We start from the raw sequence: 18,503 nt of genomic DNA, 5'->3' as shown, positions 1-18,503 counted from the left end.
AAAACCAACAAATAAACCAAAAAAAAAAAAAAAAAAAACCCAAAAACAAACAAAAAACCCAAAAAACACCACCACCACCACCACCACCAAAAAGACAGGATAGTGATTTCAGTCATACAGGAAAGGGGCTGCATGCTTGGGTCAGCTGATCTAATTGCATCTCCTGCAGCAAGGCCCCATTAGAGAACAGGCCCAGGGGAGCTTGTCTCCATCCACAGAATGCTCCTGTGGTTTGCGAATGTGTGACTCTACCTGGATGTGCCTTTGGTAACCCTGAGCCTTGAGCCTGCAAAGCTTGAAAGGTATATACCCTGAGGCAAGTCCCAGGAGGTTGCATGTCTAGATACCTGGAACCTAGGAAGAATCTAGAAGCTGCGGCTGACACCTGAAGAAGCCTGGTTCTGTCAGGCTCCAGGTCAGATGATTGATGCACATCCAGGCTTGGGATGCTCTGAGGTAGCCAAGGGACAGCCAGAAGCCCTTGGGCATGGCATGCTCCACCCACTAGCCATTGCACATTAGTGACTGGAGTCTTTAGGAACCGAGCAGGCGGAGAGCCACCTTGGCTTAGCACTTCTCACTTCTTAGCGGGAAACAAAAGCGTTTTATTTACTATACTTCACTAAAGATTATATAACTTGACACACTAATATGGTTTGGAAATTGCTAATATCCCATGCAATTACTTACCCCAAAGTATTTAAAAGCAAAGAAAGCCCCCAGAAAGCTCATACATAAATACCTCTGTGAGGGAATTAATTTCTAACTAATTATGAGAAATTACAATCAATTATTAAATATCATTCCAAATCACTTACAGAATCTTTTATTGTGAATAATTTTGGCAACTAATTGAGTGGAGGGAAATTCCTTCTCCCTCTGGGTGGAGGCATATTCTTTCTTCTACAGTGGCTGGCGTCTGCAGACTCCTTATGGAAGCAATGGCCTGCTCTTCTTCACAAATGGGGTATGTGTGTATGCATCCATGTGTGTGAGTGTGTGCATGTGTGTGCACATGAGTACACATGAATGTGTGCATCTCTCTACTTCTCATCTTCTTTACAGAGTTCCTACAGAAAAAGGCCAGAGGGAGTTCAAGTAGCTAGGTTCTGGCTGTAGGCTTTTATCCTCATGTGCTATAGTGGGGAGCATGGAGTATGGTGGCCACCTGATAGATATGACCAATTCCAAATCTCTGGGACCCGTGGATGTGATTTTTACCAAGAAACAGAGTTTCTCAAGATTAAGGATCTTGGGATGAGATCATCTTAGATTCCCTGTGGGCTCTAAATCCATGGACCACATCCTGTGAGAAACAGAGGATGAGGTTATACTGACTCAGACGTCAGGGCAGAAGAGATAGATATGAGGGTAAAGCAACCACAGGGACACCTGGAGTCCCAAGAAGCCAGCAGAGGCAAGAAGGCTCCTCCTAGAGCTGCTGGGGCAGCGGCCAGAACACTGGCTTCTAGAGCCATCTAGGGAAAATAACTGCTGTGCCTTTAGCCCAAGGCTGGTGAGGATTGCTGCTGTGCATCTGTCTTGCCAGTTCCACTGAGTCCCAGATGAAATCACATGGCTGTTTGGACAGTGCAACAGGGGTGGCGGGGGTTGGGGGTCAGGTCTCACCTAGGTGGTTCCCAAAGAGGTGCTGAGAAAGGGTGGTCCCCATGGCAGCTCTTCCAGCTGGCCTCTCAATTCCTGGGTTCCCAGATGTCAGTACTCTTTAGTCCTATGCTCTTTGGTGGAGCCACCTGATGTAGCTGGTAACTCCCCACCTCTTGCTACATTGTATGTTGCCCTCTACCTTTGCTTCAGCACGCTGGTGCCCTGCAGCATCATCAAGACTTTTCTCACGCTGCCCTGTCCCCCCCCCCCCCATTCTCTATCTTCTGTTCAGTTCTCTTTCATCCCTCATCTCAAATATCATATTCAGACTCTGAGTGCAGGATGCAGCATGGCACACTTGACAAACTCCTACTGATCCTTCAAAACTAGACCTTTCCTAGTAGCCTTCTTGGACCCTTAGAAACCGAATAGCTCTCTTCAGTGCAATCTCCTTAGCTTCGCATATTTGCAAGATACAGTACTGTCTGGTGTGAACATCCTCCTGAGTTGCCTTTGTTTATTTTTGTATTTTTCTGCCTAACATGTCTATTCATGCCAGCAGCCTGGGCCACACAGCTCAATGCCTAGAGAGATGAGTAGCTGCTGGGTGGATCATAACAGCATCTCAACCCAGAGTCCCAAGGGCTGAAGTTATAATTCCTTTCCATGTCTACCACCCAAGGATGATTGTGATCTGAAGGCACCAAGGCAGGACAAAAGCTTTTCTTTTTCTGACTTAGGCAGTTTGCTCTGTGGTTGGTCCACCACCTGTCAGGTCAGATCTGGATCTCTCAGCTAGAGTTGTGTGTTCTCATGTTAGTGGTGGTGAGGATATAGGATTGCATTCTACAAAGGCCATGGGAGGTGCAGACAGGTGAGGGACTGTCATAGAATGGGGACACAAATATCAGGTTGAGACAAACAAGAAGCAACTCTTTATATCGGAGAAAGAGGCAAACTGTAACCTGAGCTGCCTAGAAGCAGAGCTCCTGGCCGGACCCGAGGACATTGTGGTTTACCCACAACCTCCCCTTGTCCAAATGGCCACATATCCACTTGGGGCATGTGGCTGGACTTGTCCCAGGTTTTGATATTTAGTTGATCATTTAATAGATGAAAGCTGTTTCCTCAAGAAGGATACATTTTATTTCTATCCTGGCTTCTTTAAATAACAGAGAACAGCAGTTTGGAGGCCCCTGGTAGAGAAGGCCAGGTCTGCCCCTTTCTCTCTTGTTCTGTAGTGACCGACCAATACCTGATCCTCAGAGAGAGTGTCTGGTTGTGTCTCCATTTGGATGAGGCTGGCTGGATGTTGTGCTTAAGGCTCTCATTACTTCTGTCAGCGACAGCTGGCGGTGAAGAGCCATTTATTACAACTTCAGCTCTGGAAGGGGGAAAAAGAAACACGAAGGTAGAGATGATCTGTGAGCCTGCCCACGACACGTACGTCTAATAGTTCTGTTTTTGCACGGGCTTGAATGTAAACTTCACAAGAGCAAAATTGCCGTTATTACCTGAGAAGGGAAGTCTATTTATCTTCTAGAATGCACGAGCTCTCTCCCTCGGGAATAGTCTACAGACGCTGGTTCTTAGAAACAGGATGTGGAGCTCTACAGTTGCTCTTCCCTCCCTTCCACCTCTGCTTCCAGGGAACTAGGCACTCTCTGCCAGGACCGTACAGTTTCCTTTCTTAGCTACAGTGAAGACCGCTCACAAGGGGAAATCATAAACTATTACATGCTGGCCCACAAACTTCACAAAGATAGCTAAGCCCTCATAGGTCAAAGTCCTTATAGCCTGTGGTTTCACCCCTTTCCCCTCCTTCCTGTCACTTTCTTCCTTTTAAGACTTTTTCAAATTGTGTGTGTGTGCACACGCGTGTGTGTGTGTGTGTGTGTGTGTGTGTGTGTGTGTGTGCACACGCGTGTGCGCGTGAAGGTAAGAGGACAGGGGCAGGAGTCCATTCTCTCCTTCCACTGTATGGGTCCTAGAACTAGAACTCAGGTCATCAACCTTTGTGGCAAGTGCCTTAGATCACTGTGCCATAACATCGGTTCTTCCGTTGCTAGTTTTTGTTTATTTATTTATTTATTTATTTATTCATTTTTTGAGACAGGGTTTCTCTGTGTAGCCCTGGCTGTCCCAGAACTCACTCTGTAGACCAGGCTGGCCTCGAACTCAGAAATCTGCCTGCCTCTGCCTTCGAAGTGCTGGGATTAAAGGCATGCACCACCACTGCCCAGCTTCTGTTGCTATTTTTTTTGCTGATAGAAAATCATCTATCTATGATAGAATTATCAGTCTTGTATTTGCCTGTCTTACTAGACTTCAAGTGAGGGATTTTACTCATTCATTTCTCCATTTCATAATGGTTTAACATAGCAGGTATCCAATAAATAACCACTTGTTGAATTTGGCATTGAAATTGGTCCTGAGAAGCCTGGCATGGAGGAAGGAGCTAGCTGCTTTGTATTCCTGAAGCAGATCGCAGTGCTGGATATAAACTATCTTTCTGTCTGACTCAGAAACAGCAGGGCCTTTTGAACTCAGACACTGGAAATCTATGCTAGTAGGTTTCTAAGAAACCAGGCTACACTGATATCTTTGAAGGCAGCCTAGAAGCCAGCCTGCCTCCTGCCAGTGCACAGAGATACATGTGGGTCATGTCCCAAGTTCCTTCTGTCTAGCCGGCAGCACATTCTTCCTGTTAGAATAATAAGTGGGTTTGTAATACTGAATGCTATAGGCCTTTGAGAGTTCAAACCAAACACCTCTGTCCTAGACATTTATCTTGGAACAACCAAGTTCAAAAAGATAAAATTCTGCTAGCGATGCCTGAACTCAATACTCTGTTTTGCTTTATGCAGGTTGGGGACAAATTCTTTTAGGGTCTACCTTGTGTGGCATGCTTGTCCCGTCTGCCCACTCCACCTCTCCATATTCCTTTCCCCTTTGCTTTTCAGCACCTGTTTTGTAGCTTTGAAGAGGATAGACCACATAGCTTTGCAGAGGATAGACCATGAAAGGATTCAGAGTGGCTGATGTACTTTATCTAGTACACAGGCTTAGGGGATCTTACAGAAGGAAACAGAAAACCCAAACCTCCGAATTGTATTGTATCATGGAAGGAAGCTGAATGTATCATGGAGAGATTTTTGCAAACTGGGCAACCATGAGAAATCCCCTTACCCCTCTGGTCCGAAGTTTAGGTCTTTACAGAAAGAAGACACCTAAGAGGAACATACCAGGCTCTGAGGTCCTAGAGTTCTTAAAGGATTACTGTTATTTCCCACCACTGCCCAGGGCTCCAGGAGGTGTGGCGGCATCCCCTCTGGTACTGTCTTCTACGTGTGACTAAAGGAGGTTGTTAGGCATCTTTTTAAACTGTTCTCTGTCTTACTTTTTGAGGCAGCGTCTCTCACTGAACCTGGAGCCCTGCAGTTCAGTTGGACTGTCTAGCTAGCCAGCCTCAGAGACCTCCCTGTCTCTGCTTTCCAAGGTCTAGGATTACAAGTGTGCACCTCTATACCTGGCTTTAATTTGAGTCCTTCAGCTTGAACACATCTCGAGCTTGTGTAGCAAGCACATTACCCACTGAACTATCTTCCCAGGCCTGGTGCTTTACTGCCTGCTTCTGTGTGGCTAGAGGCATAAGCAGTAAACTCAGGACCATGAGTACATCTGCCACATCCTAAAACTCCCCAGTATTCACTGAAACTTTCATTATTAGTAGGGGTGAGTGACAGAAACATCTTCCTGTTTGGAATGACATGGTCTTTCTAAAAACATCATGGCTGGCGTCTCATGGGTTTGGCCCTGGTGATGCTCCCCCAGAAACTGGGCATTTTGCATGGCATCAGGCACACTCAGGAAGAAAACTTTGGATCTTTGGGATCAGAGAGGCTTGTAGTGGGGACCTGATCAGATATCTGTAAGTGGAGTTTCCAGACTTCTCTTGGGTACAAGGTGGTAAAAGAAGTGAAGGATCCAGACACTGGTAATGATAACATTCTGATCCTAAGTCCCAGTTATCCCATCTTACATAGCTAGCCTTGCTGCTGAACTTCACCCCCGTGGCTATCTGGGTAGGGGTCATGGCAAGGTTCCTTTAGGTTTCTGGGTTCTGCCTTCATGTCTATACAATAAAGGGGATGGCTTAACTATCCATAGGGACTACCTCTGTTGACATGATTTATATGTTCTGTGCTATACAAAGCCAGCGGGACTGCTGAAGGACATTAGTTCTCTTCCATAAATATGCCCTTTAGGGCCCAGGACATCTCTCAAACACTACAGGTTCATTTTGAGATTAAGTTGATTCACCTTTGAACTCTTGAACTTTGCCCTCAGGCACCATTCTCTGATGCTATCAATACATCTAGTGACAGCAGCAAGTGTCTGATGCATGCATTGATCATCTCAGAAACTGGCTAGACAGAGCCTTATAGTTTGCAGTTCTAAGTGGCTGCTTTATTAATTGAATTGCATGGTATACTAAGACCTAGAGGGTGAATTTACTTGCCTGAAGCCCTACCTAGAAAACTCAGCATTGAATCCAGGGCTTTCTGGCTTCCGAGACTGCTCAGTTCTCAGACTCAATCTGGCTTTTCCTCCTCAAATTACCATGGAGACTTGGGCTTGGTGTACAGGGTCACCTGTCTCCAAAAGGGGACATTTTTCCATAGTAAGACAGAAAGAAGTATACGGATACGTGGCTTTCTTTATTTTGGCTGTGTTTTCTTTTTAGACAAAAGATATGTTTGATTTGAAGTGCCATATGGTTGAGGCCATTAGAGCTGTAGAAGCAATGGTGGCAAGCGAGAACAGTTTCTTTCCTCAGCTACACAGAGTCAAGATCAGACATATTTTACAGGTCAGGCATGGTCAAAAGACCTAAAAAAAAGGAAGAATGACAAATTTGGCCTCTGAATGTTGTGGAACTCTTGTTCCCAGCAGTATCAAAATGGGACATTGAGGAAGTTAAACAGGAACAGCAATTGGAACAGTATTTGGTCATGTTTAAGGTCTCACTCCTTGCCTCCCTGCTCCTTAAGCTTGGGCTTTGAGACAGAGGTCAGAGCTGTGGCACTCATCATTTTGTGGAGAATGGAGAATTAGAAGCATGGGGCATCTGCAGTGAATCTGAGTTTGTTGCCTTGCAAAATGTCTGCACAGTTCTCTGCACCAATCTGCCCCATAGCCAAGGACCCTCCTAAAGGCTTCCAGTCATACTGTGTAAGAGTGCTCTTTCAGAATTTAGAGTGCACATCCAATAATTAGAGTCAACATTACTTAGGTGACTCCCTATGTATTTTCAGATGTCTCAGCAAAGTTCTCGAGTGCTTTATTCCCATCTCAATCCCCACACAAGCCATCAACTCCAATGAAATTGGATTAAAGTCCTAGCTGGCTTGAGGGGCTCCACTGCTCAGCAAAACTCCAGGTTACAAGTAAGTTGGTGGAACTTCAAGCTCCACAAAGGGGGCGGGCTCTTTTCCAGAAGGTAACGCTTACCCATCTGTATTTCCCGTCTCCACAACCTCCCTAGCCCCATGGACCATTTCATGTGATCTCCCATTGACGGCTCCCCTCAAAAGTGATTAAGGAAATGCAAAACCCAAGAAATGAAACAGATCTATTTGCTAAGTAAAAAGGGCACCATCCAGCAAAGAGGAGAAGCAGATTAATAGCTGCCTTACAGCAAAAACAAATGAACACAAAATCTAATTTACAAACCTATTAGATTTGCTATGTAAGCTGTTCACAGCTGATCTGATTGTACCTCTGCCTCCAGAATTCCTGCAAGACAAAGGAAATGCATTATTTATAAACACAGCTCTTCCTTGCAAAGCCCTCTTCAATCACCAGGAGACCCCAGAGCTCACCTGGGGGACTACAGAACGAAAACATCTTACTCTGAACTTTCCATAAAGGGCCACGTCTTGGTCTCAGCCATAGCCCAGGAATTTTATGGGGATTCAGAACTTCCAGATCCTCCCGTGTCCCAGTTGACCACTTCAAACAGAGGCACCCATTTGAGACTGGTAGTAGATGCCTCTGGAGGCAGTCTCCCTTGGCTAACCCACATGATGACACAATTCAGTACAGTGTAGCTTTTCCACCAGTGTGACTCAGTATCATTCTCCCTCCTCTCTTGCCTTCTTTCATGGGTGGTGAGATGTTGTTCTTCATATTTACCCTAAACTCAAGACACCAGCAATTCAACAGAGGCAACAAGATTAACTCAGCAGTGCCCCTAGGCAAATGGGGCAACAATCTACTCTTTGGAGGCGGGATAGATAACATTAATAGTGTTGCTGTGTGTAATGGAGGAGGCAGGAGGCGAGTGAAGAGTGAATGGGGTTCTTTGTTTTGGAGAACAGGCTCTTGCAATGCTCAAGACTTTTCTCCATTTTTTTATTCAGCTGTCAGATTCTGTCCTATGGCCACACAGCTTCATCCTATCTTGCTATTGTATTGGCTGAGTAAAGCATGAATGTGTGTCCTCGGCTCCACACTTTGTGCCTGTGTTGTAGGGAAGTCATATATGTCTATTTTTATTCATTAACACCCCCCCCTACCCCGGATTTCTAGGAGGTGTGGTTAAGAAGGTATTTTGTATTATACTTGTAATTTAAAGTTCTATGGAACCTTTCAGAGAAGGGGTTGGTGTACAGCAAAGAATTAGCATCCCCAGTGAAGCTATGCATTTGGGGAAACTATCATTTAAATGAGGATTCTCTGGGAAGAAGTTATAGCAGAGCAGTGCACTGAATTTATACGTATATTTACACCATAAGTGTACACACACACACACACACACACACACACACACACACACACACTCACACGCACGATCTGCTGAAGTGCAGTTTCAACCTTACTTAATGACAGTCAATAGTCTATTTAATAGCCACATAATTGGAGGCAGCAAGAGGGCCTTTAGAATTTCTCCACCATCAAGTTTTACCCCTCAAAGCTTAGTTCTTTATGACACAGAGTATCTTGCTGCCTATTCTAATTTAATGTCTAGTATTTAATAAATTAATTACGTTTTTTAGTCTCTCCACTCTCCTTGGAAGGCAGACATCTTCTCCTTCTGACCTGGCTTCTGGTAACATCTCCCAGGTCCCCATCTGAATCCCTTCTGACTGACCCCAGCTGCTTTATTTCGTGTGCTGTTCCTGTATATCACTGTGCCTTCACATCTTACCCAGACCCCAGCCCTCAAAGCAGCTCTCCTCAGGGGCAGGAAGAGTTCTTGGACTAGATAGAAAGTCAAACATGGCCATTGAAAGTGCAGTGATAGTCCAGGACTAACGAGAGGTTAATGAGATGAAAGAGCTTGTCTAGAAATACCGCACATAAATTGACACGTGGTGTTTAAAAGCATTATTAAAGAAAAATTAAGTAAATGGTTTGGAATAGTTGCCTAACAATCTTGGAAGAAATAATTTGAGCACCTTCCTGTGGATAGCAAAGTGGAAAACAAATGGGTTTAGCTGGTTATCCTGGTTTGCATCCTGTTGCTAGGAGGAAACATTTACCCAAGACAACTAATGTGGGGACAGGGGTTTATCCCTTCTTACAGTTCCCAGGTCATGGAGGAGAGTTGAGGCAGGGACTAAAGGCCCTGGAGGAACTCCGCCTCCTGGCTGACTGTGGCTTGCTCAGCTGGCTTTCTCTGTAACCTAGGACCACCTACCTGCCTATGGGTAGCACTAATGCAGAGTGAGCTTGGCCTTCCTGTCCATCATAATCAGGGAAGTACATCACAAGCTTGTCCACAGGCCAATCTGATGAAAGGTTGTCTCAATTGAAGCCCCCTTCTTCCTAGATGATTCTAGTTTGTACTAAGTTGGCAAAATTAACCAGCACACTAATGTTCCCTAAACCAGTAATTCTTGCATCTCTATAACCAATTTCCCTTATCATCATCTATGAATTCTATTTTTTTTTAAATTTAAGCTTTAAGATGGACTCATCTTTAAAAATGCCCCTTTGTCCTAAACAAGACCACCCAGGAAACAGAGGTACTAGGTCACAACCATGTACTTATTTACAAAAACCACAAAACCATCACCAGGAAAGTATTTATTAGAGGAATTCCTGAAGTCATCGCCACAGGGGAGAGTGGGCATACTTGCATTTCCTTTGGGAAAGACTGCATAAAAGAGGAAAAGGCTTACAAGAGAAAGCAAACCTGAAATCAGGAGGATGTGTGGTAGGTGGGGTCTCCAGGAGCTGGAGTGGGGAGCAGAATGCTGGTGGACCTGATCCAAATCCATTGAACTTATGTCTGGAGTTACCAGCGTATGGATAACAACTTAAACAAACATAAGAAATGGGTTAAAAATGGCAGGGTATTTATGAAGTCTTTGATGAGGGCTCAGGAGTGTGTGTGAAGGGTATGAAGAAGAGATAATAGGTTCTGGAGAAAGCGCAGCCTTTATCAGAATCTAAAAATGCTGCTTATTCAGAATGCCAACCCAGCTCACGGGGCTTTTCAGCAAACTTACAAGGACTCCAGGTGAGGAGAATGCCTCATCTCATTTAACTTTTAAATATCATCCATTCAATAACATTTTTTTGAATAACATCATAGCAGGGTTTCTGGCAAAGCTGAACACATATGGTTCCTGCCCTCAGGAAGTTCCGTTTTAGAGATAGCACAAGAATTCACTCTCTTTTTTCCCCACTTCGTCTTAAGTTCCCAGTTTACCTACACCCCCCACACCCCCCCAACAGCCCCCACCCCCACCCGGAATGATGTTTTGTGTTCTTGGGTTGTCTATGGACAACCCAACTTAGGACAAAAGGATACTTAAAAATTTCATGTCTTCTGAAGCTGAACAGACTTTTTTCTTGTTGGTACCCAAACAATATACAATAGCATGTATATGGTTTTAGAGATTAGTGGTAATGAATCCAATGTACATGGAAGGATGTGCGTAGGTTGTAGGCAGATACTCCACTACTTTATATAAAGGATTTGAGTACTTATGGATTTTGGTGTCTGTGGGAGAGTCCTACAGTCACTCACTCACGATTACTGAAGACTAAGTATGTTCATCATGCCTGTTGTGATACCTTGATGAACGTATACTTTATAAAACAATTAAGATGATTTACATATCCATTACCTCATATAATCGTCTTTTTTGTGGTCATAACATAGGTCAACCTGATAGCAATTTTTAAGTACATATTATTGTTATTATTTGAGCAAAGTCTTGCCATGTGGCTCAGGTGAGCTTGGTTTTGTGACCCCTCTATATCAGCCTCCTGAGTATTGAGGATGACAGGCATGAGACATTGTGCTTTGGTTACATATGCTGTTAACTATGGTCACTGGGCTACAAAACTATGGTCACTGAGCTTCGAAATTGCCTAACTGATCTTTGTGTACTTAGACCAACATCTCCCCCTCTCTGCTCCCAGCCCCTGACTGACAGGTTTAGAGGGACAGAAAACTTTACTAACAGCAGCTCCCAGCCTTTCTCCTTTTCTGCCTCAGGCAGGTCCCAGAGAACATGGAATCCTGATGACTTCAGACATCCATCAAATCCTGTGCTTTTCCTTATCAATCCTTCCTGTAACTCAGGACTCCCTGTCCTTGACACTCCTGACACGCAGCCAGAACATCTCTTTGTTGGCTAGGCGAGGGGTGGAACGGCTATCTCTATGTTATAGCACTCCCTGACTTTTTAATTTTTTTTCTATTTCTTTTTGAGACAGAGTCTCACTGTGTGGTTCTGGCTGTCCTGAGATTCATCACGTAGACCAGGTTGGCCTTGAGCTCGCAGAGCTCCCTGCCTCTGCCTCAATCTCTGCTGAGATTAAACACATGCGACCTGTCACACCCTGCTTCTCTCTACTGCTTTCCAACAGTAGACTTCTTCCTCATCTTCAAGGTATGATAATCAAAAATGTTCCCAACTATTACCAACGTCCCCTGGAGTGTGGAGCAGGGACTTGCCTCTATCCTAGAGCCTGTTCTGTGACTATCAGTTTTTGGTTTAGTGTTTCCCAGCATACTCTGTCTGCTTCCATGCTAACCCCCCAAGCCCAACCTTCCATCCTCAGCCACCCTTTCCTTCTCTTAGTGAGCAAGTGCTTCTTTCCCAGCATCTTTCCCATCATCTCAAAGTCTTGATGCCTCCTCTTACAGTTGAGAGGCCGAGGTGTGCTTTTTTGTTCCAGTTTCTGCTTCCCTGGCTTCTGGACCCACTGCAGCCTGTGTCCCTTAAGGAGAAATCAACATTGCCTTTTATTTTCCATATTCTGATGTTTTGACATCTGGATCTTGCTGTCCCTGCAGACATCATCCATCCTAGGGTTAACTAAGCCTAGGTTAACTAAGTCAAGGCTGCATGGACATGTGATCTTCAAGGACCACCCAGCAATGGCACGGCCCACATGCTATCACTTCATTTATGGAGGTCCTGCTAAAGGTCAGGATTCCTTTGCATAATAACTCTAAGGTCAGATATGAGGTAACCAGGACCAGATCCTATACCCCATGGCCAACAGAAATTATTCAAACTAGTCCACTCACCAGCCTTGTCCATCTCCTTACAGAAACCACATTGAATATTCTTGGCACTCTTCCTCACTCTATGACCTGCCCCAGCCTTTCTTGCGTGCCTCCTACTCCATGGTATGGCACGTGTGTTCTCTCCCTGTAGGGATTATTAACATAACATAACATTTATTAACATAAATAAGGTGGGGCTCTGTCCCATTCACTTCTGTAGCTCATAGAGTACCTTGTCCCAGAGCTTAGTGAACTAAGTTAAACTCTCATCCTTGAAGGTCAATTAGTACTTGCTGGGTTAAGGGACAGAACATGATGATCAGGTGAAAAATTCTCTAAAAACATTCCACAAAGTGAATTATAAAACCACATATGCTTAGACTATCCAAACTGAACAATAACAACACACACCCCTCTCTCCTGTGAAAGCACTTTGCACTCCAGAAATCCTCTAAACCGAGCCCTAATATCAGCACCATAAAGTGTCTGTTTGATCTCTCTTCAATATTCTCAGCCGTCATAGGGACAAAGGTGGGCCACTTGAAGCACTTTTAAACAAAGTGTTTTCTGCACAACATCTGTGATGTTCTCCCTGAGTAGAGCATCCTCCAGTAACTAAGATGAGGGAGGGAGAGAGAGAGAGAGAGAGAGAGAGAGAGAGAGAGAGAGAGAGAGAGAGAGAGAAAGAAAGTTAACAAAACACAACATGCAGTCGATCTGTTTTGGTGAAAAGCAACCAGCAAAGATGGAAAAGGAATTTTGCTCATCTTCTGCATCAGAACCAAATTCTTTTTAAGTATCTATTTTTAAATTATTTAGTTTTGAGACAAGGTCTCACACAGCCTAGGCCATGTACCTTGCTATGTACCCTGGGTTGATCTTGAACTCCCTACCCTCCTGTGTTAACTTCTTGAGTGCTGGGATTGCAGGTGTACCTCACACACTAACTTCTGTAGTGTTAGCAGCTGAACCCAGAGCTTTGCGCATAGTAGTAAATATTCTGCCAACCAAGCTACAACTGCAGCTGGAAATTTTTCAAATTTCTTGTTAACTGGGTTTTTTTTTTTCCAATAGACAAACCACAAATGTATAGTTAGTGAGATACAATGTGCCGCTCTGATATGTGAACATCAGGCTCCATTGTGTATACTCAGAGTCATGCCCAGCGTCTATCTGTGTTAGAATTTTCCACATTTGCCATTTCTCACCAGAGAGTTGAGCTCAGAAAATGAACTTTCAGGAGCTGACAGCTTTAATTAAGAGTCTGGACCCAACTTAAACAGTTGATTAATCTTGAGAGTAGAAGATTAAACTGAAGAGGGACTCAGGAATTTGTAGGTACTTCACATTGTTGGGAGGAGAGTGAATGCCTTTTTTCAAGTCATAAAACCCACTGAGCTCCTACCTGCTGATTCCTGGGTGTACATTAATATTTGGTCTTATGGGCACATGAGAGGGAAAGGATTGAGGAAAGGGACAATTTCGAATCAGTCACATGAACAGACCTGGGGCTCATACTAAGGGTCAAGTAAGGGTTTTGATTTAAAGGTACTCTATCCTCTGTCTACCTAAAACCGACCATATTTGTCATTTCCAGAAACAGCACAAGGATACTAAAGCACTAATAATATTGTCACCTGTCACCATCATCCACCCCCAGAATGTCTCATCCCAAGTAGAAACCACATTCAATAAGCAATTCTCCTCGTCATTTCTGTAACTTTTGTTCCATTGTCTGCTTTTAACACCATTATGACGCTGCCAATTCTAGATATTTGTGCCTAGAATCACACATCTGGCTTCTTTGACTTCCTACCATGTTTTCAAAGTTTATCCACTTAACTGGTGTGCCAATGAGGTCTGGCATTTGATGGTACAGTTCTGGGAAGCAGGGCATCACAAAGATGCTCTTTGTCTCGATTGTGATGGCTCAGGGGCTCCATTGCCCAGGGTTTTCTGAATTAATTAACAATAGATCGAGCTCTGTTGCCAGTCTCTGTCTTCTGAAAGGCTAGCTATCCTAGGTCAAATAAGCAAAGGGCCCCAGAAAGATTGATTCCGTACAGATCCTTAACACCAAGTTAGTAACCATAATTACATTGCTTACTCTGAGTGGGAGGTGGTTCATGTGTGTTTGCCTGGAGTATTACTACTTTGTTTTGGGATGGTCACATGAAGAAGAATGCATACCATCTGGATATGACCTGCACTAGAGGAGACTGTGCTCTCAGCATTCCAGTCATCCTGATTCAAGGCATCTTCAGCAGTTACCATTGGATATTCCTTGATTTAGGACTTGCCAGCTAGACTGTAGTGATAGAACTGCTGGGATCATCAGGAGACAATAAATTCAAGGTTGTCCTTCCTAAACTCTAAGATGTGGAGTGTCCTTGCCCTTTGCTACCCCTAAAAGTGGAACTGGGGAGATGGCTCAGTGGGTAAAACTCTTGACACACACCATAAGAATCTGAGTTCTGATCCCCAGAACCCACCCAGAGCCAGATCCAGTACTGTATGTATGTAATTGCAGTTCTCCTGTTAAGAGATAGGAGGTAGAGACTGGAGGCTACCAACAAGCTTGCAGGCCAGCTAGCTTGGCATAGGGAGCAGTGAAGAAGCCACTGTATCTCAAACCAAGTGGAGGGCAAAGACCAAGTTCTCAGACAGCCCTTTGACCTTCACAGGTGCACTGTGGTACAAGAAGGGCTCCCACCTCACACTGGAGTTGGCTTTTCCAATCACATTCTAAGTCACCTCTGAGATTTTTTTTTATCCTCGAGGGCATGAGTCAGCTAATTTCTCCTTTAAAGAGCCAGACAGTAAGTATTTTAGGCTTTATGAGCCAAGAGGAAAAATTAAAGATATGCACACCTTTTAGAAATAAGAGAGAAAAAATTTCCACAAATGTTTTATTGATGACATTTAAAAATATAATAATTCAGTAGAATTTTTTTTTTACTCAAAAGCTTCATCAGTCTTCTGATGAGAAGAAAGTAATTCTTTGGGGGAGGCAGGACGGATGAGGTTTTGCTTAATTCAAATTTACTCTTCTTGCCATTATTATGGGCAGGAGGTCTCATTCTCCTGTACTGTTCCCCTGAATCTCAGAGATCCTTTTTTTCCCTGTGAACTTGGGTGTTACCTTAATCTTTGTTTGGGAACTTATGCTCTGCCATTACAGCCACGGGGTACTTTCTCTATGGTGAAGAGCAAGGTGGGAGGGAAAATCCTGGGTCTGATTTCTACATGAACTCATTATTAGTTGTTTGATCTTAACTTATCACTTGGTCTATCTAGAAGCTTCTATGGGCTTCCATGTCTCTAGAACGAATAATAGGATCTGGTTGGTATGGTTATTGAAAAGGTTACGTGATCTAACGGGAAGATCCAAACCGTGTAGAACACACTGCAAAACACTGAACAGTAATGCCATTCTTTTGATTACTTTCCACTTGACCTAGGGACCTTGCAGTGGAGTGATTTGAACAAGAACGGCCCCATAGGCTTGCATATTTGAATGCTTAGTCATCAGGAAGTGACAGTACTTTGGAAGGACTAGGAGGTGTGGTCATTTTAGAAGAAGAGTGTTACTGGGTGTGGGCTTTGTGGTTTCAAAAGCCCAAGCCAGGGCCAGTGACTCTCTTTTCCTACTGCCTGAGGACCCCGATGCAGAACTCTCAGCTACTTCTCCAGCACCATGACTACTTATATTCCACCATGATGATAAGAAACTAAACCTTTGAAACTATAAGCAAGCCCCAACCAAATCCTTTCTTTTATAAGAGCTGTCTTGGATATCGTGTCTCCTCACAGCAATAAAACAATGACTAAGACAGAAGTTGGTACTAGGGAACTGGCCAGATATGATCTGCTAGCTATGGAATATTGTTGACTCCCTACTTTAGGATGCAAGATACTCTTGATAGTTTAGGAGACATCTTTGTCTCATTTCCTTCCTTATGCTTATATGTGGCATTTCCTAACATAGGTCCGAAACTCCAGCAGGGACAGCTCATCACTAGTATGGAAGCATCACAGATCATGCTGGGATTGGTCAGTGGTCATAGGACAGAGTGACAGCATGAGGCGTTCTTCTTACAGGTTCACCATCACAGGAAGCAATGATTTTCTCTTAGTGTTGCCCATGCAGATTGGCAGTTTTTCCTCTTTGTTGGTTCTCAGGCCAGGCCTAACAGCTTTACAGTGTGCTCACCAGGATTGAGACTCCTTTTTTATAGAGCAAGCCTTATTATGGTAGGAAGTGCTTAACTCTTATAGATGTAGTGAATGTCTATGTGCTCCGTGGGACACAGAAAAGTTGGCGATTCATGTAAATGTCTCTGGACAGTGCTACTTCTGTAACAGCTAAGGTGACTGGGGCTTCTAAGCGTATGTATGAGGCAGAGGTTAACTCAGCTAACAAGGCTTGCTGTCTTCTGCTCCTATGACCTCTCTTCCACTTCTCATCACTTCCCTTGCTATCCCTTCTTCTATTTTAAATGCTAGCTTGATTTCATGTATACATTTACTTTGATTTCAGCCAACTTTTTTCTTGTCAATCAGTTTCCCTTGATGGACAAAAAGGTACTAGCTAACTCTTGGCTTTCCCCTCTGCTTAAGTTCAGAAAACATCCCTGAGACCTTAGAGCTTTGATTATGTTCCAGCCAATTTCCATAAGTTTTATAGAAAAGTACTTATAGGCATCTGCACATCAAAATGCAAGTAAACAAGTCTCTTGGATGCCAGCATTTCACACCAGGCTTCTTCACCATCTTTTCTCTTCCTTACGTCTCACGAGGGGGTGACAATATGATTTATCACCCCAGCCAGAATGCTTTCAGAGTGAATGTGGGCACAGACCTGAGAAGTTGCATAAACTAGGGTTATCAATTCATGTGGGACTTGACCTTCAAATCTTTAAAGGAGGCAGACTTCGTACAGAGCTATCAGTTAAAGTCCCTACAGTTCAAAGGCCCATTTACCAGCACTTAAAACTCAAAGGTGTATGAATCTATGTTAATAAATGAGCTGCAACTCATAAAAAGCTAGTAGAAAAGGCTTATAAAAACATTTTAGTTTTACATGTGTGTGTGTGTGTGTGTATGCGTATGTGCTAGTATGCACATGAACATGTAAGTGTCCACTCAGGCCAGTAGAGGGCATTGGATCCCAGGGAGCTAGAGTAGTAGGCTGTGGGTTACCTACTATGGGTGCTGGGAACCAAACTCTGGTTCTCTGTAAGAGCCAGAAGTGTTTTTAACCACTGTGCCATCTGCCTAGCCCCAATGACTTTTAAATGTAAGGTACCATAGTTTGACTATTAAGTGTCTTCTGTGGGTTCATGTGCTTGATTGCATGGTCCCCAAATGGTGACACTTTACAGAAGGTCTGGAACCTCTGGGAGGTGGAGCCTCAGGGGTGAAAGTGGGTTACTAGGAGGAGTGCCTTGTGGTTTTATAGTCTACCCTCACTTCTGTCTGCTTCCTGGCAGAGAAGGCAATGTGACCAGCGGCTTTCTGCTCCTGCTCCCAAGCCTTCCCACCATAAATGGCTGTGCTCCCACTAAACTGTGAGCCAAAAGAAACCCTACCTTCCTCAAGTTGTTTCTTTTCCCCCATATATATGGTCACAGCATCAAGAGCAAGCAAGAGTGTCTGTGCTTACCAAGTCTCTTCTGAGATCACTCATTACTATTCTGTACAAGGCCTCCAGCCCTGCTTTCCTGTTCTCACCTTTTTGCAGCAAAGTGCTTTCTACACTCAGTTCCCAGTGTCCCCAGCATAGACCATGGCAAACATGGTTCTGGGGCCCTGCTCATCCCGGTATTGCCATGAGAGGCATGCTTTATATACATCCAGTGTGTTCTAGGGAGGTCTGGAGAATGAAGATATGAGTTAAAAGAGTTTCAGGTGTCTCTCTTCTCTAGAGAAGTCTCAGCCTCCTAGAGCAGGTCTTGGGGATGAAGGATGGAGAAACCAGACCACACTCCCATGCTTTTCCACCTGCATCCACCAGGCATGCTCTGGACCTGGTGCTGTGTGCTAGCTGTACTTCTCCTGGAATGTTTGCTCCGGAGAGATCCCCATGGAATGCTTCCCCCTTCTTAAATCTTTGTGCAAATGTCATCTGAGTAGCAAGCCCTTTCCCGACGATCATTAAAAATAGCACCTACGTTCCCTTGTATTCCTACTGTGGCTCTCCTCACTCTCCACCTCTTTATCTTTTAATCACCATACTCATTTATTAAAGGTACCATCTTGCACTACAGCGTTAACTCTGTGAGGGAAGCGTGTGTCTGCCTTCATATTGTCACCCTCCTGTAGTGTTGGGCACATTGCATCTGGGGTTCAATTAATA

General features: G+C 44.2%; 1 protein-coding gene across 1 annotated transcript in view; it reads right to left on the bottom strand.

The window, feature by feature from the left end:
- The window catches only part of St8sia2 (ST8 alpha-N-acetyl-neuraminide alpha-2,8-sialyltransferase 2), a 71,398-nt gene that overhangs the window by 27,292 nt on the left and 25,603 nt on the right, over positions 1-18,503 (bottom strand). Inside the window, exons 2-3 of the mRNA XM_021168000.2 lie at positions 7,345-7,407; positions 2,864-2,992 (exon numbers count right to left, since the gene is read on the bottom strand). Coding sequence (XP_021023659.1) covers positions 2,864-2,992; positions 7,345-7,407 — 192 coding nt within the window. The remainder of the gene's footprint in view (positions 1-2,863; positions 2,993-7,344; positions 7,408-18,503) is intronic.

Source organism: Mus caroli, unplaced genomic scaffold (genome assembly GCF_978045245.1).
Source record: "Mus caroli unplaced genomic scaffold, Mus_caroli_1 scaffold_8, whole genome shotgun sequence".
Classification (NCBI taxonomy): domain Eukaryota; kingdom Metazoa; phylum Chordata; class Mammalia; order Rodentia; family Muridae; genus Mus; species Mus caroli.
This window is presented reverse-complemented; position numbering and strand designations above follow the sequence as displayed.